General features: G+C 57.4%; 3 protein-coding genes across 5 annotated transcripts in view; 2 read left to right on the forward strand and 1 right to left on the reverse strand.

The window, feature by feature from the left end:
• Positions 1–6: 6 nt before the first annotated feature.
• Positions 7–2549, forward strand: GPR179 (G protein-coupled receptor 179; the record flags this gene model as incomplete). The annotated part of the gene is made up of 1 exon (XM_050985740.1): positions 7–2549. A coding segment is annotated over one exon (2289 nt), but the record flags the coding sequence as incomplete, so codon positions are not given.
• Positions 2550–3646: 1097 nt separating this feature from the next.
• Positions 3647–9597, reverse strand: MRPL45 (mitochondrial ribosomal protein L45). 3 transcript variants are annotated; one of them, XM_050985741.1, is made up of 8 exons: positions 9514–9597; positions 9134–9329; positions 8524–8641; positions 7618–7716; positions 6926–6974; positions 5035–5184; positions 4427–4600; positions 3647–4050 (listed from the first exon to the last, which is right to left on the reverse strand). In XM_050985741.1, the coding sequence occupies exons 1-8, from the start codon at positions 9568–9570 to the stop codon at positions 3991–3993; spliced, it is 903 nt and encodes a 300-aa protein (XP_050841698.1). In that variant the 5' UTR covers positions 9571–9597; the 3' UTR covers positions 3647–3990. The 3 variants fall into 3 exon arrangements, with proteins under 3 accessions (XP_050841698.1, XP_050841699.1, XP_050841700.1); XM_050985742.1 differs by lacking the exon at positions 9514–9597 and adding an exon at positions 9449–9472; XM_050985743.1 differs by lacking the exon at positions 5035–5184.
• Positions 9598–14405: 4808 nt separating this feature from the next.
• NPEPPS (aminopeptidase puromycin sensitive) overlaps positions 14406–20994 on the forward strand; it is a 29479-nt gene continuing 22890 nt past the window's right edge. The window contains exon 1 of the mRNA XM_050985856.1: positions 14406–14573. Within this exon, the coding sequence (XP_050841813.1) occupies positions 14451–14573 (123 nt within the window). The 5' untranslated portion in view covers positions 14406–14450. The remainder of the gene's footprint in view (positions 14574–20994) is intronic.

Raw genomic sequence — 20994 nt, forward strand, 5'->3', positions numbered from 1 at the left:
TCTCCTTCAGGGAGATCCCAGAGCTCGGAGAAGGCAGAGATCTGTCCTTGGGAGTCTCAGGGCTCTAAATCCAATGACAAAGCTGAGATCTGTCCCTGGGAGGTGGCTGAGCCTCAGCTGGAGAAGGGAACAGGTCCAGGTAAGGAGAAACTCCCAAGAGAAGCCTCCAAAGCTGTGGAGAAGAGGAGCACAGACAGAGTGTCCATCTGTCCGTGGGAGAGCCTGGACACAGAGCAGCCCCTGGCCAAACCCCAAACTGGGAGCTCAGCACTGCCCAAAGCAGCCCCAGGGAAATCCCAGAGCTCAGAGAAGGCAGAGATCTGTCCCTGGGAGAGTCAGGACGTTGAATCCAGCAGCAAAGCTGAAATCTGTCCCTGGGAGGTGGCTGAAGAACCCTCAAGTAAAGAGAAATCCAGACAGGACAAAGAGGATCCATCCAGGGTGAGCAAAAGCCCTTCCACAAGTCAAAGACTCCTGAAGGAAGTGGGAGCCTCTTCTGGAAAGAAGGACCGAGAGTCCGTCTGTCCTTGGGAGAGCCTGGACAAGGAGCAGCCCCCGGCCAAACCCCACACCGGGAGCTCAGCACTGCCCAAAGCAGCCCCAGGGAAATCCCAGAGCTCGGAAATCTGTCCTTGGGAGAGTCAGGACCTCAAATCCAGTGACAAAGCTGAGATCTGTCCCTGGGAGGTGGCTGAGCCTCAGCTGGAGAAAGGGGCAGCACCAGGAAAGGAGAAACTCCCACCAAGAGAAGCCTCCAAAGCTCTGGAGAAGGGGAGCAGAGAGAGGGAATCGATCTGTCCTTGGGAGAGCCTGGACACGGAGCAGCCCCCGGCCAAACCCCACACTGGGAGCTCAGCACTGCCCAAAGCAGCCCCAGGGAAATCCCAGAGCCCAGAGAAGGCAGAGATCTGTCCCTGGGAGAGTCAGGACGTTGAATCCAGCAGCAAAGCTGAAATCTGTCCCTGGGAGGTGGCTGAACCTCCCTGCCAGCAGCCAAAGGCAAAGCAGGTCCCTGCTGGGGGCCCCAAGGGGGACAAGCGCATCACGCGCCAGGCAGCGCTGGCCAGCCCGGAGAGATCCCTGGACAGCAGAGACAGAGTGTCCGTCTGTCCTTGGGAGAGCCTGGACACGGAGCAGCCCCTGGCCAAACCCCACGCTGGGAGCTCAGCACTGCCCAAAGCAGCCCCAGGGAAACCCCAGAACCCAGAGAAGGCTGAGATCTGTCCCTGGGAGAGTCAGGACCTCAAATCCAGTGACAAAGCCGAGATCTGTCCCTGGGAGGTGGCTGAGCCTCAGGTGGAAAAAGGAACTGGCCCAGGAAAGGAGAGACTCCCAAGAAAAGAAACAACCAAAGCTGTGGAGAAGGGGAGCAGAGAGAGGGAATCAATCTGTCCCTGGGAGAGCCTGGACACAGAGCAGCCCCCGGCCAAACCCCACACTGGGAGCTCAGCACTGCCCAAAGCAGCCCCAGGGAAATCTCAAAGCTCAGAGAGCCTGAAGGCAGAGATCTGTCCCTGGGAGTCTCAGGGCTCTAAATCCAGTGACAAAGCCGAGATCTGTCCCTGGGAGAGTCAGGGCTCTAAATCCAGTGACAAAGCCGAGATCTGTCCCTGGGAGAGTCAGGGCTCTAAATCCAGTGGCAAAGCCGAGATCTGTCCCTGGGAGGTGGCTGAGCCTCAGCTGGAGAAAGGGGCAGCACCAGGAAAGAAGAAACTCCCATCAAGAGAAGCCTCCAAAGCTGTGGAGAAGGGGAGCAGAGATCGAGAGTCCATCTGTCCCTGGGAGAGCCTGGACACGGAGGAGCTGTCCCTGGAATCTGCAGTGGGGAAGGAGCCCTCCAAGAAATCCGACTGCACGGAGAGCAGGAAATCCCAGATTTGTCCCTGGGAAGCAGCAGAGCTCATTGGGCTGGAGGAGGAAATCCCCCAGCCAGGTGTGCAGCCACAGGGAGCCCAGAGAGGTTCCCCTGCAAGGACGGGACAGCCGGGAGCCAGCGCTGTGTCTCCAACGCTTCTGGAAAAATCCAGGGGCAGATCCCAGGGGGAGGCCGAGCACAAGCCCCTGCGCCGGCTCCTGCCCAGCACCCCGCAGCCAGGGGTGGGCAGCAGCTCCAGCCCTGGCGCTGGCCGGGCCGAGGTTTGTCCTTGGGAAGCTGGAGAGGCTCCAGCAGCACCGGCCGAGCCCCGTTTGGGCCCGAGGAAAAGCTCCGGGGTGTGTCCGTGGGAGGAGGAGAGCACGGAGCCCTCCCGGAGCTGCCCGGGGCAGGGCAGAGCCCGGGATGGGGGCGGGCTCTGAGGGGATCCCAGCGCCGGTGGCTCCATCCATCCATCCATCCGTGTGTCCATCCCTCTGTCCTTCCCCTCCATCCCTCCTGATCCTCCCTGCCCAGCCCCGAGTTGGACTGGGGGCTCTGGGGTGTGAGGCTGAAGGTCCCGGTTGTGTAATTTTGTGTAAATAGAGGAAATAAACGGAATTCTCTATGGAGTGTGCTCAGAGAGGCTCACTGTGAGGTGGGGGAGAGCAGGGATATCCCCAGGGAAGGGGCTGACTGGAAGGAAAGGCCATTCTCCCAAAAAAGCCACATTCCACCCAAAAACCCCTTTTCATTCCCAGACAGGGCTGGGGAGCCCCGCAGAAGCCAGGTTTGGAGGGAAGGGACCTTAAATCCCATCCAGGACACCTCCCACTGCCCCAGGCTGCTCCAGCCTGGCCTTGGACGCTGCCAGGGATCCAGAGACAGCCACAGCTTCTCTGGGAATTCCTTCCCAATATTCCATCTCTCCTGCCCTCTGTCCTGGCCCCTCATCCCTCTCTCCACCTTTCCCGTAGCTCCTCCAGGGAATCCCCAAGGAGGTCACCCCAAAAATGCCCTTTTCCAGCCTGAACAATCCCAATCCTCTCCTCCCTCCAGGCTCAGGAATTCCATCCCCTCCTGCCCTGAGATCCACGCAGGGATCTGAGCTCCCACACTCAGCTCCTGAGTGAGGCAGAGACTCCAGGGAAGATTTTTTTTAGGAGCAGAGGGATTGTGCCACCCCTGTGACATCCCAAAGGACATGGCAGGGATTCCACTGCTGGCTCCTCTCCCAGCACAGCACAAAGAGGAGGTCTTGCCCTCCCAAAGGGAACACTGAGGAGCAAAAAGGAGCCTTTTTACAGCTCTGCAAAATCCCTCTCAAGGAAGAAATAAAAATTCCCCAAACTCTCCCACGCTCTGGAAGTGGCTGGGTGAAAAAGCAGGACAAGAAGCAGAAAAGGGTTTGTTCTTGGGTGAGCAGGGAGGATTTTCCTCTGTGAGTGAGGAGAACTGGCTGAGCAGAGCAGGAAGAGAGAAGGAGCCTCACAGGGAAAAAAAAAAAAAAAAAAAAAAAAGTGTTTTCCCAACCAGGGACAGCTGCAAATGTCACCGTGCCCACAGGATGGTGCCAGTCCCTCAGCGACAGCACCAGCTCTGCCACCAACCCCAGCCCCTCGAGGAACCAGAACTGAAATTAAATCCAGTTTTCAGCTGGGCTGCAGCTCCTCTGGGGAACCCCAACGGCAGCACCCCCTCAGCCCAGAGCTGAGTCAAAGTTTTCCTGGTTTCTGTTAGAAAACAGGAGTTTGGGAATCTCAGAGACAGATGGGGAAAAACGGTGCCAACAGCCTCTGGAGACATTTTAATGAGTGAGCAGCAGCTCTGTGACCCCTCCCATGGAGGTGACAAATATTCCAAGGGCTCTCCCCTGGAATTCAGGACAGAGGGTGGCCTGGGGATGCTCCCAAGGCTCCTCATCCTCCTGGAAGCCCAGCGAGGGCGAGGCTGCAGCAGAGCCTGGGACGGAGCCCAGCTCTGCCCCGAGCTCCTCCAGACCCCGCTCCCAGCCCCTCTGGCTCCCTGAAGGACAAATCTGCCAAGGCTGGAGCCCATTCCCGAAGGCACAGCCACGTCCAGCACATTCCCAGTCCTCCCTCCTGGCCTCTTTGTCCCTGTCCACGTTCCAGAACTTTCTACTTCACTGTTTCATGCTCCTGTGAGGGATCCGGGGCTGGGTCAGGAATCATCACGGTCTGCAAAAGCAAGGGACAAAAATCAGCAGGGAAAAGGGGAGCAGAGGGTTCTGGAAAGGGAAAAAAGGGGGATCAGATGGAGGCAGGAGAAGGGAATGGGATGGGAAGCCTTCAATTACACTGGAATTCTCCCCCCCTTCTCCACAATCTGTTTTTAGTAACATGGGGAGGCAGAGACACTAACTGAGGCCAGGCACAGGGGGAAATAATTCCCAAAATTATCCCAGACTTGCCCTCAGCCATTCCAGGCCCTCAACCTCCCAGGGAACAACTCCATGGACGTTCTGTGGATAAACCCCCCCACCTTCCCCTCCCAGGCAGCTCAGCTTTGTCCAGAATGATCCCCAGGGATTTGCATTTTCCAGCCTTTTCCCACCTTAATGATGGGATCCTTGGGTGGGGCCCACTCGGGGATGATCTTCCCGTGCATCCTCCAGGTTCCATAGGGGTTCACCAGGTACCTCTCAAACACAACATACTCCAGCACATCCTTGGGGATCTCCTCCCCGCCGTACATGAGGCGCCCAAAGCGGTCATAGATGGCCAAAGTCTGCCAAAAGATCCAAAAACACCCCCAGGATGGATGGGGCTTGTAGTGACCCGGGATGGTGGGAGGTGTCCCTGCCCACGGGATGGGGTTTAAGGGATTTCCAACCCAAAAAAAGCTGGGATTCTCTGCTGGGCTGGCAGCAGGCTGGGGTTGGTGAGGGAAGATGGAGGGATGGATTTTCCTAGGAGGAAAGGCTGGGACAATGGGGACTGTCCATCCTGGAGAAGGCTCCTGGATGATCCAAGTGACCTCCCAGGGAAGGCTGGGACAATGGGGACTGTCCATCCTGGAGCAGGCTCCTGGTGACCCAAGTGTGGCCTCCCCCTGGGACCATCCATCCTGGAGCAGGCTCCCAGGTGCCCAGGGCCAGCGGAGGTGTCCCTGCGCCGGCCTGGCAGGGACTGCAGCCCCTCCCTCCGGGGTGCCAGGCTCACCTGGCGGCTGTGCATCCTGACTGTCACCTGCCCGTAGAGGTTGCCCCGGTTGAGGATGCTCTCACAGCGCACGTGCACCACCCGGGGGGGCTCCAGAGACTGCAGGAAGCGCCAGCGGGTGGTTCTGTACCTGCTGCCACGCACCATGTCCTGCACAGACAGCAGCTCGCGTTAACAACCCAGCCCTGCTGGCTCCTGGGTTAACAATCCATCACTAATGGCTCCTGGGTTAACCCATCACTAATGGCTCCTGGGTTAACCCATCACTGATGGCTCCTGGTTAACCCATCCCTGCTGGCTCCTGGGTTAACCCATCACTGCTGGCTCCTGGGTTAACCCATCCCTGCTGCCTCCTGGGTTAACCCATCCCTACTGGCTCCTGGGTTAACCCATCCCTGCTGGCTCCTGGGTTAACAATCCATCACTAATGGCTCCTGGGTTAACAATCCATCACTAATGGCTCCTTGGTTAACAATCCATCCCTGATGGCTCCTGGGTTAACCCATCCCTGCTGGCTCCTGGGTTAACCCATCACTAATGGCTCCTGGGTTAACAATCCATCACTGATGGCTCCTGGGTTAACCCATCACTGATGGCTCCTGCCAGCCAAAACCAGCTCCCACTCTGCTGGCTCCTGGGCTCTGTCTGGGCTTTGTTTGAACCTTGCTTTGAAGGGATTTGAGATGGAACTTAGGTTTAGATGTGTAGGTTTTATTTCTGTTTAGGTTTGGATGGTTATTATGTTTCATTATTATAATATAACATATTATAATTATACTTTTTACAGTAATATAGAATTCTATACTCTATAATAAATTTTATATTATATATTATATGATATATAATATGTAATATATAATATATACGATATAATGATATAATATATAATATATAATAGTATAATATACAATACATACATATTATATGTATATATAATACATATTATATTATATAATTATATAATACATAATTATAATAGAAAATATTATAATTCTAATATATTATAATAAACATTTTTACATGTTTATTATTTTATATTATAAGCTGTCATTTTTACAGTATTTTACTAAAAAGTTATAAACAGTTACCTGTATTTCTATACAGTGTCTTTTAAATTTAAATTATTTAACTAAGAAATTATTTTATTTTTAACGTAACTAACTACAAAGTCCACAACGTGGACTTTTCTAATTATAAAATACTACTTAAACTTATGTGAAGAAGAACAATTAGTTACTGTTCAGAAACTTCCATTTTGCCTTATATACATTGTTCTATTTTAAAATTTTAAATGTTAAGCTTTTTACTTAGTGATATTCCACACCTCTAATCAAACTACACATTTGTAATCTTGTGTTATTAATCAATTTTGGAAGTTTTTTTAAGGTCCTAGGTCAAATATAGTATTTTCTTGTGGGTCTGTGCTCTCCAGCACAGAAAGTTTAAAATTTTCAGCATCTAGGGTTCTAACACGACTCAGTTTGGCTGTTCATGGGAACAAGGAGAAAACACCATAAAAATTAATTGGCTGTGGAGGAATTTTGGATTTTCCCTCCCAGCTCTTTGCTGAATCCAGAAAAAGAACAAGGCATTGCCAGGTTTAGAAAGCCTTAAGAGAAAAGGGAAAATTCCATTCAAAATGAGGCAAAGGATGAAATGTGGAGAGTTTGAAATGCCATGGAAGTGATCCCGGCACCAATCCCCGCTCCGGGAACACAGGGAACGGCTGGAGCTGTGCCAGGGTGGGCTTTAGGGAAAAGCTCCTCATCCTGAGGGATCCTGGGCACTGACCAGCCACAACCAGCCCTGGGAGGGACTGCTGGGACTGTGCAGGGCTGGGCTGGGCCTGGGGGTCCCTCCCCGTGAGACCCCCAGCACCCCGGGCACTTACGGGGTAGCAGCGCTCGGTCACCAGGGAGTGAAGCTTCTGCTTGTCAAAGCTGCGGAGGGAACACCCAGCACCCCAGCTCAGGAAAGGAGCTTCCTCTAAATCCCTGCTTTCCCCTCAAAATCCCTGCTTTCCCCTCAAAAATCCCTGCTTTCCCCTCAAAAATCCCTGCTTTCCCCTCAAAAATCCCTGCTTTCCCCTCAAAAATCCCTGCTTTCCCCTCAAAAATCCCTCCTTTCCCCCAAAATCCGCTCCCCTCAAAACCCTGCAATTCCCCCACAGATTCCAGCTGTCTGCCCCCTCAAAAATCCCCTCCCCCTCACAAACGGCTTCCCCCCAAAAAGGCCCCATGCCCCACACAAATGCCCCCCTTCCCCCACACAAATTCCCCAGGGGCCCACACAAATTCCCCTGTCCCCCACAAATCCCCCCTTTCCCACACAAATTCCCCCTGCCCCACACAAAGTCCCCTTTCCCCACACAAATCCCCCATTTCTCCCACACAAATCCCCATTCCCCCACACAAATTCCCCCATTTCCCCCACACAAATCCCCCTTTTCCCCCACATGAATTCCCCATTTTCCCCCACACAAATTCCCCATTTCCCCCACACAAATTCCCCATTTTCCCCACACAAATTCTACCTCTCCCCCTCACAAACTCCAGCCCCCCATGGGTCAGGGAAGGGCCTCACTTTGCCAGGGCGTTGTGGGCCTCAATAAATATCTCCATGGCTTTCTCAGGGAAGGTTTTGGTGCTGAAATCCGGGTCGTGATCCTTGATCTTCCGCAGGCTGGGGAAGAGAAGATTAAATAAAGAAGAGGATTGGAGCTGTCCTGGATGTTTGGGTCCTGCAGGATTCAATCCCAGCTTTTACCAGCTGAGAACTGGAGATCCCCCACTAAGACAAAACCTTCAGGTGGCCATAAAAGAGCCAAATCCAATGAATTCCAAAAAAACTGGGAGTGCACAGCGTGGCTGCTCCCAGCAGGAGAGGCAGGAACGCCAGGGGAAGGGGAACAACAACAAAAATGGGAAAAGCAGGGAGGAAACAGCCCCTTAAAGCTAGAAATCATCCGGAGATGCCTCAGCCCCCTCACAGAGGGGGTTTGGGGGGGTCTGGGGGGGTCCTGGAGGTGACCTGGAAGGACTCAGGGGGTCCTGGGGGCATTTGGGGGGGTCTGGGTAGACTGGAGGTGACCTCAGGGTCCAGAGGAATGTCCTGGGGGGGATTTGGGGGTCCCAGGTGTCCTGGGGGTGACTGGAGGGAACACAAAGGGGGGGTCACAGGGGAGTCCTGGGTAGATCTGGGGGGATCCCAAGGAGTTTTGAGGGGATTTGGAGCATCCGGGAGGGACACAGGGGGGGCCTGGAGGGGATTTGGGGTCTCCTGGGGGGGCACAGGGGGGATCCTGGGTGTCCCTGAGGTAACCCAAGGGGGGTCACAGAGGGGTCCTGGGTGGGTTTGAGGGTGTTGTGAGGGGATCTGGCGTTCCTGGTTGGCCTGGAGGGGAACTGGGGAGGAATAACTCCCACGGACAGACCCAGGACAGGCCAGCAGCAGGTTAATGAAGCTCATTAGCTAACGAGGGGTACGTACGCCAGCTGGGAGGCCGCAGTCTGCCTCAGCTTCTGCATCTGCTGCCTCACACCGTCCTTGGACAGCGAGGTCAGGCGGGCATCGCCCTCGGGGGGGACGTAGGGATCCATGATCTCACCTGGGGGGGAAAGCAGCTCAGGAGGAGGCTCAGAGCCCAGCAAATGAAGATAATCTCTCCCATGGGAGCATTTCTGAGGGAGAATTCCTGGGATAAGCTCGCCCACAGATGCTGTTTTCTGCTGTTCTTTCAGCCCAGGGAAGAGGGGGGAAATGGCTTCAAAATTAAGTTTAAGGGGATCTTGGGAAGGAATTCCCCCCTGAGAGGGTGGGAAGGGGCTGGGATGGAATTCCCGGAGCACCTGTGGCTGCCCCTGGATTCCTGGAACAGTCCCAGGCAAGGCTGGACAGGGCTTGGAGCAATGTGGGACAGAGGGAGGTGTCCCTGCCCTGGCACGGGTGGCACTGGAGGCGCTTTGCCAAGCCAAACCCCTCTGGGATCCCAGGATTCAAGAAAAAGGCACCAACAGCTTTGGAGATCAGGCAGGGAGGCCTGAGTGGGGAAGGAATCCAGCCGATTCCCTCCCACATCACCCGGGCCAGGCTGCCGTACTCGTGCAAGCCAAGTAGAAGGTGCGCTCCATGCGCTCGTCAGGGAAGATCGGCGCCGCGGACCGCAGCCGCCTCTCCTTCTCCTCAGGGCTCAGCTCCCGGGCCCACTCGGGCAGCCGCGGGCCCTTCCTCCTGCTCCTCACCGGCACAACCACGCAGGGCGGCAGCGCCCCGGGACGGAGCAGGGACTCGGCGGCCTGAGGGGAGGCAACAGCAGAGCCCGAGTGAGCCCAGCACCGCCAGGCCTGAACCGACTTCCCCTCTCGCCTCGCACGCGCCACGGCCCCCCGCGCTCTCCCTCACCCTCAGCGCCCACCCCGCTCATCCCGCGGCCGCACGGCCGCTCCCCGGCGCCCCTCAAGCCGCTCCTGCCGGCCGCACCTTCCAGCAGAGCCGCGGGGCCCTGGGGCCCAGCCCCGCTGCCATGGCGGCCGCCATCTTTGCCCCGCCGCGGGGGATGGCGGGAGCGGGGGGCGGGGCCGAGATGCGCGCGGAGACGGGGAAGGTGTGGGCGGGGCCGCGCGGGGCGCGCGCGCGCGAAGGGGCGTGGCCGGCGGGAGCCCGCGCCGCGCCCGCGAGTGGAAAATTCCATCGGCTGCGGAGGCCGGGGGGGCGGGGCCAGCGCGGGAGGCTCCGCCCACCCCCCGAGCGCGCGGAGGGGGGACCCCCGTGCGTGGTGCAGTGCGGGGGGCGGGGGTCCCGGGCAGTGGGGGAGGGGGGATGGCACTGCCCCCATCCCCCACCGAGCCACGTGCGACAGGCGGGACCCCCACCCTGCCCCATGCGGGGGATGCTGCGGGGGCCGGAGTCCCCCAGACCTGCAGAGCCCCCCCGGACACGCTCAACCCCCCCGGACCTGCAGAACCCCCCCCCAGACCTCCGGATTTGTCCCCCCAGACCCTCGGGACCCCTCTGAGCACGGAAAGCTCCCCCCCAGTTCCGCATAGCCTCTCCCCTGGGCACGCAGGACCCCCTCCCCGGATTTCCAGAGCCCCCCAGACCCGCAGAACCCCCCCAGGTTCCTGCACCCGCAGCAGCTCCGTGGGGTTTGTGTGATGCTGTTGGGATTTCCCATCGCAGCAGCCGCTGGTGGGGGTGGGATATGGAGGGCAGGGGTCCCTCCGGATGTCCCTGGGACAGCCCAGGATGCGGCACCCCCGGGATGCTGCCAGCAGCGCGGGGGGGCTCGGGGGTCCCTCCGAATATCCCGGGGACGATCCAGGATGCGGCACCCCCGCCCTACAGCACAAACCGGCTCATCCCAAACCCTCTTCCCTCGAATCCCCGTCCCTGGGAGCCGCCGGGACACCCTGGGGATGCTCATCACCCGCCCACGTCCGCGGGGCGAGGCCCGGCCCGGCCCCCGGAGCCAAAGGCGAGCCCGGCCCGGGGGTGCGAAGCCCGGGGGGCCCCTCGGGGCGGGGGTCTCGCCCGGAGGCTCCGGCCGCGCTCGCTGCGCCTGGCCCCGCTCCCAGTTTGCTTTGGGGACTGTTGATCTTGGCTCCGAGGACGCGTTGCTCCATCGGACAGCTGGTTAATGTGTAGTGACGGCTCCGCTGTGCCCGAGACCGTTGATCCCGGCCCGCGCTCTTATCTGAGCCGGGACGAGCCGGGAGCGGCCGTGCGGGGCTGGGCCGGGGGGCGCCGGGCCCCCCTGGCTGGGGGGATCGCGTCTGCAGCCCGCCAGCACCTCCCAAAATTCGGCGTGATGCTCTCTGGGGTGTGCGGGGGGCAAAACCAGCGGAGAGCGCATCCCGCAGCACCCCCGGTGGGAAAAGTGGAACCTCTGGAAAACCGGGATGAAGCCCCGGGGCTGCGGAGCCGATCCTGGAGCAGCCAGGGCTGAGTCACCGGCCCCAGAGCACCGCGGCCCCGGCGCTTTCCCACGGCTCCCGACTCGTGGGGCTGGATTTTCCCAGCCCAGCCGGCTCTCCCGGCTGCCCCGGATGCCAACCCGGCCGGTTTCACCTCCGCGGGCAGCGCTGGGGGCTCCGGAACCCCTCTGGAGCCACGTCCTTGCCCGTGGGGGTCTCCTGGGGAGCTCGGCCTGGGAGCATCCCTGAGGAAATTTGGGATGGGGCCGTGGAGATGGCACTGGATGATGTCCCCAGCCCACCCGTGGTCTTCTCCTTGCAAAACCACCACGTGGGGATCTGACCCGTGGGAGAGCGGGATCAGGGCTGGGATCAGAGCTCGGCACCCGCCCCGAGCTGTCCCCGCCAGCCCCAGGCAGGGGCTGGGCCACGTTTGCCTCCATCCTTGTGCAACTTGTCCCAGGTGCCCGGCGGTGGGGCGGGAGGGGCGGGCAGAGCCGCACGCACAGGCGGAGAGGGGAAAACCCAGGGAAAAACGCCTCCCAACCCCCCGGAATGGCCCGCGGAGCCAGAGGCCCCAGAGCTCGGAGCGCTGCTGTCCCCGCGCTCCCGAATACCAGAGATTCCAGCCCTAAGCCGGCGGCCCAGACCTGCGAGGCAGGATTAGCCGGTGCCCTCCGGCTGCTCCCGCTCCCGGCAGCAACGGCGAAAACTCCGGCGACAGAGAGAGAAGAAAAGAAAAGCCTCCCTTGGGAATTTCATTTCTTTCTTTCTTTCCCCTTTTTAATTTTTTTTCCCTTGTTTTTCCTAATTAGAAAGGAGCACTGACAGCGGTTGGTGGCTGCAGAGGCTCTGGGCTAATTACAGCTCCTGGCTTGCACGCCGTCCGTTTGTCCCCGGGCCCTCCGCAGTCTGGCACTACAGGAGAACCCGGTTTGGTCGGGACACGGCGGAGGAGGCGGCTTCCCCCCGGCTTTCTCCGTGGAGCCTCGCTCTTTTTCTCTCTTTCTTCCTTTTTTTTTTTTTTTTTTTTTTCCCGGATTCTTGCTGACAGCAGCATCTGTCACCTTCCAGCATCTCCCGTGCGGGGCAGCACCCGCGAAAAGCGCCCGGAGCCCTTTGCCAAGCACAAGCCCCGTGCCCAACGCGGCCACCGAGTCCCCCCGGCGGGGCAGGAGGGCACCCGGTGACCCCGCGGCCATCCGGGATGGGAATTAACGCTCAGAGGAGACAATCCCCTCCGCTCCCCTCCCGCGGAGCCGAGCAGCTCTGCTCCAGGAATAGTTTTATCCCGGCCCTGACCTTCCCGTGGCTCTGCCAGGGACAGCCACCCGCGGCCACACGCGCTGCCAGCGCCGCGGCCAGGCGGGAGGGGACGGCACTTTTGCCCTGGCAAAGTCCCCCAGCACGGCCGGGGCACAGCTGGGCTTCTCCTGCCGTCCTGCTGCGGTGGCCTCGGGGTGTCCCCAGCGTGGCACGGCCGGGGTGAGTGCGGTTCCATCCCCCCCGGCTGCAAACCCACACGGAGCCTCCTCGCCAAACCGTGGGGTCCAGCCCTTCCCTCGCTGCAGGGCAGACGGGACTTTCCGCCCAGAACCCCGCCAGGATTCCATAAAATCCCCAAACATTCCCTGGCCCAGCTCCCAGCGCCGATGTCCCCCCACGCCCGTGTCCCCGTGTCCCGCGGGGCTCCGCACCCCGCCGCGGCGCTGCGAGCTGGCAGGATGGAGCAGGGCGGCAGCTGCCTGAACCCCCCGCGCGGCTCCAGCTGTTTCCAGCTGTTTCCAGCTGTTCCCTTGTCTCCCTTTCCCTCCCCGGGGCTCTGCAGCACAATGCGGCCCCGCGGCAGCCCCGGATGAACCCGGGCTCGGCAGCGCTGGGGTTTTGCAGCCATGTGCTGAGGGCTGTCTGTACTTTCTCCCTGCCCCAGTTCGTGCCGCCGGCTCCTCCAGGTCTCAGAGAATCCCTGTTCCCTCCCTCGAACCCCTTCTCCCCTCTCGAGCCCCTTCTCTCCACTTCAAATCCTATTCCCCTCCCCAAACCCCATCTCCCGCTCCTTCCCTCAAATCCCTGCTCCCCCTGCCTTGAATTTCCCTCCCCAATCCCCATTCCCCCCTGGAATCCCTGCTCCCTACCCCGAATCCGGCTCCCCTCCCCAAATCCCTGCTCCCTCTCTCCACTCCCTGCTCGCTCTCTCCCTGGCTCAGCACTAACTTGTCTTTTTAACACTGCAAAGTATCACTTTTAACAGAAATAGATCTCGTTGGGGAAGGAATAGTGAGAAATAAACTGAAATACAGAGAGCAAAGAGGGAAACCTGGGTGTCCCAATCCGGGGGCACCACTCCAGCTCTGCCCCCCAGTCTGAGAGCACTGGGGGACCCGGGAGCATCCTCCCCGTGAACTGGGAGCACCGGGAGCCCCACTAACGGGGCGCCCGTGCCAGTGCCACCCCAAACCAGGAGCCCCTGGGTGCCCACCCAGGCCAGCTGACCTGAGAGCCCCCAGCTAACGGGGTGACAGCACCCGTCCCAACCGGGAGCACCGGGAGCCTCAGTTAACGGGGTGCACTGCGCCGGGCCCACTCGGACCGGACACACCGGGATTCCTAATTACCGGGATCCCCGTTACCGGATCCCCATTACTGGGGCTCACCAGGATCCCCGTTACCGGGCACACCGGGATCCCCGTTACCTGGATCCCCATCACAGACACACGGGGATCCCCGGTACCGGGATCCCCATTACCGAGCTCACCAGGATCCCCGTTACCGGGATCCCCATTACAGACACCCGGGGATCCCCGGTACCGGGATCCCCATTACAGACACACCGGGATTCCCGTTACCGGGATCCCCATTACAGACACACCGGGATTCCCGTTACCGGGATCCCCATTACCGGGATCCCCATTACAGACACCCGGGGATCCCCGTTACCGGGATCCCCATTACAGACACCCGGGGATCCCCGGTACCGGGATCCCCGTTACCGGGGCTGCCCCGTCCCGCAGTACCGGCGAAGGGGCGTGGCCCAGAGAAGGGGTGTGTCTGCGCGGGGCGTGGCTTTGCGCAGGCGCACTCTCGGCCAGCGCTTACGCAACTCCTCCCGCCGCCTTTCCCCCCCCCTCCCCTCCCCGCCCCCCGCGCGCGCTACGTGCGCGGCCGCGTGGCGCCGCCGCGCGCACGCGCACGCGCCGTCCGCGTGCCTCCCTCCCTCTCTCCCTCCCCCCCTCCCGCTCCGCTCCCCGCACTCCCCCACCGGGGCCGCCTCGAGCCGGGAGCGCGCGCGCGCCCCCGCCCCTCCCTCCTCCTCCTCCTCCTCCTCCTCCTCATCTTCCTCATCCTCCTCATCCTCCGCTCCCGCCGCCGCTCCCTCTCGGTGCGTCCGTGCGGAGCCGCCCCGTCGCCCTTCCCGCGCCCCCCCCGCCGCCCCCCCCGCCCCCCCCCGCCGCCGCCGCCGCCCCGCCGGGGGGGGCGCAGCCCCGCACCCCCCGCGCTCCCGCCATGCCGGAGAAGCGGCCGTTCGAGCGGCTGCCCGCCGACGTGTCCCCCCTCAACTATGGGCTCTGCCTCAAGCCGGACCTCATCGACTTCACCTTCGAGGGCAAGCTGGAGGCCGCCGTGCAGGTGGGGCCCCCCCTTCTGCCTCCTCATCCTCCCCTTCCTCATCCGCGTCCTCCCGCCCCGCCCCCGAGGGGTCCCGCCAGCCCGCGCCCCCCGAGGGGACCCCGCCGTGCCCTCGGGGGACCCCTCAGTCCCCTCCTCGGTCCCTTCCTCGGGCCCCGCGGGTGTTTCCCCCCGCCCTCACGGCCCCTCGCCCCCTCCCCGGCCGTGCCCTGAGGGACCCCCCGGCCCCGATCCCCCGTTCCCGCTGCGCTCCCCCAGGGCCCGGCCGGGCAGGTGCAGGGAGGCCCCTCGGGGCTCCCCCCGCCTCCCCTCCGTGTTTCCATTCACGATGGGCGGACAAACCCCCTCCACACCTCCCGAAAGCCCTCCGGGACCCCCTGAACCCGGCCCGGGCCGGGGGGAGCCCCGCCCAGCCCCGCCGCGGCCCCCGCGGGTCCCCCCGGGCGGCTCCTCCCGGGGCTGGGCCGGCCCGGGCCGGGATGGGGAGAGCCCCGGCACAGCGCGGGGTGCCCGCCCGGGATCCCCGGTGCCCCCAGCCCCCCGGGACCCCGCCGCGCTGCGCTCCGAGCGCGGCTGATCGGGGATGGATGGGGTTTGCTGGGAAAGCCAAGCGAGCCGTGAAAGGAGAAGTCCCCCCGGTGCGGCTCCCGGGCAGGGTAGGCCTCGGTGTCATGGAGAGCCGGGGGATGAGAGCCGGGAAAGGTTTGCGGGGCCGAAACGCCGCGTTTTTCTGCAAGGCGAGAAAAATCCTGCTCGCCGTGCTCGTGCTTCAGAGCCGGAACCAGTTCTGTGAAATCCTCCGAGTCTTTCCCAGTCATTCTCATTGGCTGCTCTGCCAAGATTTCCCGAATTTGCTTTCACGTCTTTTTTTTTTTTTCCCCTTTTTTTTTTTTCCTTGCGATTTGAGATAGGTGTAGACTTATAAAGGGATAACTGTTTTTGGGCTTTTTTTTCTTTTTCCCCCCTGAAAATTAAATGGTTGCACAGAGAGCTTAAAAAAATATTTGAGGGAGGTTTTAAGTCTTGGGATGTGAGCAGATTTAAGCCTTGCTGTGCTGAAGGGGTGGTTAAACCTGGTTTTAAATAGGTAATAAATGCAAGGAGGCAATAAAAGCTGCAGGATGTGAAGCACAGGTAGAGAAGAAGGCGAGTTCTTCCCCGGGGAAGGCCCAAGGCTGGGGATGATGGGGAACCTTGTGACTTTGGGGACCTGCAGGAACCCGAGCAGACGTGAGTAACTTTGTGTCATGTGACAGAAGTACGAAAACCTAAATCTCCTGGCAGATTTGGTCCTGGCTCGGGGTCTGGTTCCAGCCTCGGGGCCGCTGCTGCCTCTTGGGGTGTTTCAGCTTGAAAAGGGCCGGTTTGAGAAATTCCCATTTTCTTCCTCTCTAATGCCAGCCACCTATTCCTGTCCTCACAGCCCGGCCCTGTTACAGCTGTGGGGCTGTAAATGGGATCACTGAAATCATCCAGGTTAAAAATAACACTCGGGGGGAGGGGAGCAGTGGCTTCCTAAGCCACTGCTGAGGAGAGGAGCGGTGAGAGCAGCCCCGGGAACTTGTCTGGGATGCAGGAGTTGCCCGGAGGTTCCTCCTGGCAGGGCTGGCTGCTTTGCAGGCTTTACTCCTGGGGAGTGTTTTGAATGTCCTGCCGTGTCCAGGTGGGTTCCTGGAGCAGAGGATTCCACCTGGAGATGTGGAGCCCTGCACTTGCCCAGCAGTGCTGAGGGAAAAGCAGTGACCCCGCAGGTTCCAGGCTGTGAAAAACCCTTCTCACATCCCCGAGAGCTGCCCTGGTGTTCCCACCGCGGAGAGGAGGGGAAAAACCACCAACAGACCCCAGAGGGCGAGGTTTCTGAAACAGATCTAAAGAATGTATCTTTATTTTGGATAACTTTTAACACCGTGAACCCAGGAGGAGGCACCTCCCAGCTGCCGGGAAGTGAGGGCAGGGCAGTGGACCAGGGGTGAGTTCACCTGCCCGGGCAGGGCTGGGAGCCTGCAGAGGTTTCCTGGGGCTGCCAAGGGCCCAGAGCACAGGGAGATCCCAGAACGTGAGGGGGAACTGCTCTGCTCCTTGGTGGGGAGAGGAACAGCCAGCTCATCCACAGGGTGCTTTCTCTGCAGGGCTTGATGAACAAAAATTAATAACTGTCAGCGTAGTTTTGTTGAGCTGGTCTAGAAAATAAGGGTTTTGGGTGCTTTTAGGGTCAGATTACTTCAATTCAGGACCTTTTCTACCCGAGCCTGAGCTCAGCAGAGATGTTCTGTTGCCAGCACCACCTGGGAGCTTTGGAGTCTCGCTGAGGCAAAAGTGGGTTTATGTTAAAACACATCATTTTTGGTTTTGAGGTGGGGAGAATACACGTGCTGCCTCCTCTGGAGGACACAGTAGTTGTCTCTTTAATCCCAATCCGTATTAATTGCCATCCTCTGCTCCATCCCAGCTGGGTGATGGCAATAATCCACACCAGTGGCGCTTCCTGAGCCTCTGACACCAAAAATAAAAACCCCCCAACACCAGGAGAAGACTCTGCAGAGCCTGCAAAGTGCTTTGTTTGCTCTGTTATTTGGCATCTTAAAGAGCAGAGTGGAATTAGTGCAGGCTGTGGTGTTCAGTCAAGGTATTACAAGTAAACACTTGATCATTCTTACTCACTCCAGTAATAGGATTTGCAGCCCTCTGTGGAGAATTTGGGGCTTTCAAACCCTAAAAAAAAAAATGTCCCAGCCTTGGCTTTGGGGCAGGACACTTGTGCTGGCTTTAGGACCTATAAATAACCCGAAGCACTTTGTGCCACAATAATAAATGTTGCCACTTGCAGGGCAACTCCAGATAATCTTCAGGGGATAAAACCTCTGGTGATGCAAAAGAGAAGAGGGGGCAGCAGATTTCACAGCCTGGAAGGAGGAGTGGGGACCTGCCTGTGCTTTGTCCCCGAGTTCAGCTCAGGAATTGTCCCCTGGATAAAGGAATGATCCTGAAATCACAGCCCTTTTTGGAGCTGTGCTTCTGGAGGCTCTGGTAACCCAGCCATTAGAATTTTGACCGGTTATTCCAGATTTTCAAATAATATAATTTGTGGCCACATGAATACTTTTGAAGTCCGTGCAGTTGTGTAACAATTACATAAACTGACAGTCCATAATTCCCATTTATCACAGCTGAAAACCCCAAAAAATCCTTAAATGAACTGTTTCACAAGGAGGGCTGGTCCCAGCTGGGACAGAGTGTGGCTGTGGGAGAGCCAGAGCTGGAACAGAGTCTCCTGCTCACACTCCTGTGATTGTTCTGCCACTTATGTCATCTCCCAGCATTTAAACTTGATTTGTGGAGGGCGTGGGGATGCCTCTCCACGAGCACAATTAAGATTGTGGGGTGGAAATGGTTCATTTTCATTATTCCTCTGTTAGCTGGAGCTTTAATTACGCCAGCCTTGGCTCTCAGGGCTGGTTATCAGCACAGGGCACTTGCATTACTCAATGTCTGGGTCAGACTTTATTTTTTTCTTTTTTTTCCCACTTTTTGGCTCTTGGGAGGGTTGGAACAAAGAAGGGATGTGTGGCCCTGGCGTTGTCCAGCAGCAGAAACAAAGCTGCCTCCAGCTCTGGGCTTTCAGATGGGATTTGCAGTGCTGAGAGGATCACCTGTGAGGGCAGGGCTGCCTCAGCCTCCTGGTGTTCCCCTGCCCACCAATTCCCTTCCTTGGAGCTGGCTCACTCCCTGCCTGGAAACTCCAGCAGTGTTCCCTGATGGTAGAACAACTTATCTGGGAGGAATTTACAACCTGGGCCCTTTCAGGTGCCTGCTGCAGCATTTAGTGCATCCCTGGCAGGTTTGGCAATGTTCAACTGCTCGGCTGCTGCTCTTTAAGGGTTGGTGATGCAATAGCTGCTGCCTGAGGAAGGCATGGAGCTGGTTAAAGATTAATGGTGGCTCTGGAGGGGAGCCCTGGCCAGGTGTAGTATTTGTGCTCCTGGGGAGTGGGGAGCTGCTCCAGCAGCTTGATTGATTGATTGATTGATTGATTGATCCAGTGGGGATCAATCCTCAGCTGTCCAGCCTTGGAATTTGCATTTCCACCACGTGAAATTAAACCTGCAGTGGAGGTCAGAGGGCCTGGAGAGCCTCAGAGCTCTCCTCATGCCATCAGATCAAAAATTGGGGTTTTTTTCCCTCTTTTGCCTCCCCAAAAGGTCCTTGAGCCCCTTAATTCCCAGGAGTGGGGTGGATTTGCAGCAGTCACAAAAGGGATTTACTCATCCCAGTGAATCCCACACCTCTTGAGCTGGATGTGCTCTGGAACCAAGGGAAGTTTTCCAGTGGGCCAATTAGTCCTGGCGTTGTTAATTGGGCTCCTTGGCCCCTGGAGTTTGCTGGAGACGCAGGTTAATAAATCTCTTTATTGCTCTCCTCATTGAAGGTTTGAATTCTTACAAAAGACACGCCCTGGAACACAAATCCAGAGTAAATGTAGGTGTCTATTTTTAGAGAGAAAATTGCTAAAAACACTGGCAGTTGTTGTAGTGCTGCTTTTAGAAAAGGGCTCTGGAGCCGTGTGACAAGATTGGAATTATCTGGAATTAATTTTGGCTCCAGGAGATCCCTTTGGATGCACCTAGGCTGGAGTTCAAATCCCTGCTTCTGCTACCCTAAAAAATTGGAAAAAATATTTCCATCAAATCCTTTCCTGCTTTGGCCACCAAAAGCTTTACAGCACCTTTAGGTCTCGTTTGGCAGAGCTAAATAATTGGCATTTTTAACTTTTCTTCCATCAAATATTGAACTTTTGGGGGGATTTCAGCTGTTTTCTCCTGCTGGATGAGTTCTCCCTTCCCTGCTCATGGTGCCTCAGTCTGACCTCACAACAGTGTTTGAATGCTGGTTAATTCAGTGTTTTTAATTCATCAGAAGGCAGGAGTTACAATCCTGAGCCTTTCCTGCCCTGCAGAGATTCCTCTTGGCCCACCTGGTTTCTGAGCTGGGCAGAACTGCTCTTCTCTCAATTAATTCCATTAAATTAATTCATTCTCCTTGCTGAAAAGTGTATTTCTTATTTATTTATTTCTTTGTATTTTATATTCCAGAGCAAGCTGAGGCAGGGTGACAACCCCACACGTTGCTGGCTGCTTCTGCCTTGTACAGAAATCTGCTTTTTTTGGCCTTTAATACATAAAACCCACTGCATTAGCAGCAGATCTGCCTTCCAGAGCGTGGCTTTTGGAGGGATAAAAATTCATTTTTGCAATGAATTCATTTCTGAGCTGTTGCTGGCCACAAGTGCTGGGGCAGGTTCTGCTCCTGTTGTGTTTCTGCTCTCACAGGTGTGGCTGCACCTCCGTGGAGTTGGGAGGAGCTCCTGCTGGAGCCTGGCTGGCAACAGGAAAATTCATTTTCCCCTGGGAATTAAATTCTCTGAAGGTGCTGAGCTCTGTGGGCAGGATCTCTGCCTGTGCAGGGAGTCTCACCCCTTTTTTTGGATAGTTAGGAAAATGAACTTTTTACCCTCCTGGCTCATTTTAAATATTTTCTTCTATGCTGCCCTCTCCTAAAACTGGCTTGATATTGGTAGGAAGTGAGGCAAAAATAGCCAAAAATTGAGAATTCCTGTTTAAGGAGCCCCTCTGGACTTTCTCTGCTTAAACCTAAACTTTCTTATTTTGCAGGCACAGTGCTCCACTGAAAGCTGTGTCCTGGAAAAAGTTGTTTTTTAAAGATCAAGCCCATTGTTAAACTCACATTGTCTGCAATTTGGACAGCTCCGAATCCAGAGAGATTTGGGTTTACAGACTGAATAAAGCTCTCCAGACTCTTAGAAAAAGCTTTTCTCATCCTGATTTTTCTGTGTTTTAGAAAAACCTTGTAAACCCCCCCAAGCTCCAGTGCTGTGGTAAAAACTGTTGAGCTTTGATTTTTGGGTTTGGGGGAGCTTTGTAACTTTTCAGTTTAATGCACTCAGAATTTAAAAAAAAAAAAAAAAAAAAAATTGGATTTCAGGTTGTAAATCTTTCCTGGGAAAATCAGATCTACCCTGTGTCACCTCAGCTGTTTGACCTGTTCCCAGTGCTTTGCAAAGACATTGTTTTCAGAGTCAGGTTGGGTTCATTAATGACAATTAATTTGATTTTAATTCCATCGGGAGGTGAACACAGCCGTGCTGCACCTCTCGGTGTGACACCCTGCAGGGGAGCAGGAGCACCAACAGTCACTGCTCAAAAAGTGCAAATAGACAATATTTCTGGGATAATATTTATTAATGAAACAATTCCACGGCTGGGGATCAGCCAGGGACGTTTGTCAGGTCAGAGAGGTCAAGGAGGAACTCCTGGCTGGGTTGGGGCTGGGCCTCCTGCAGGAGGGGTGGCTCGTGGCTGGACCATCCTCCCCCTGTGAAACCTCAAATTTAAATCCCTCCATG

This window comes from Serinus canaria, chromosome 27 (assembly GCF_022539315.1).
Source record: "Serinus canaria isolate serCan28SL12 chromosome 27, serCan2020, whole genome shotgun sequence".
NCBI lineage: Eukaryota > Metazoa > Chordata > Aves > Passeriformes > Fringillidae > Serinus > Serinus canaria.

Bases quoted from the DNA above. Each gene is read 5' to 3' on its own strand.
- MRPL45 (XM_050985741.1), bottom strand. From the start codon at position 9,570: ATGGCGGCCGCCATGGCAGCGGGGCTGGGCCCCAGGGCCCCGCGGCTC. The intron at 6,975-7,617 runs GTGAGGCCCTTC...TTCCCTCCGCAG, and splicing joins GCCCACAACGCCCTGGCAAA to CTTTGACAAGCAGAAGCTTC. The intron at 4,601-5,034 runs GTGAGCCTGGCA...ATCTTTTGGCAG, and splicing joins TCAGGATGCACAGCCGCCAG to ACTTTGGCCATCTATGACCG.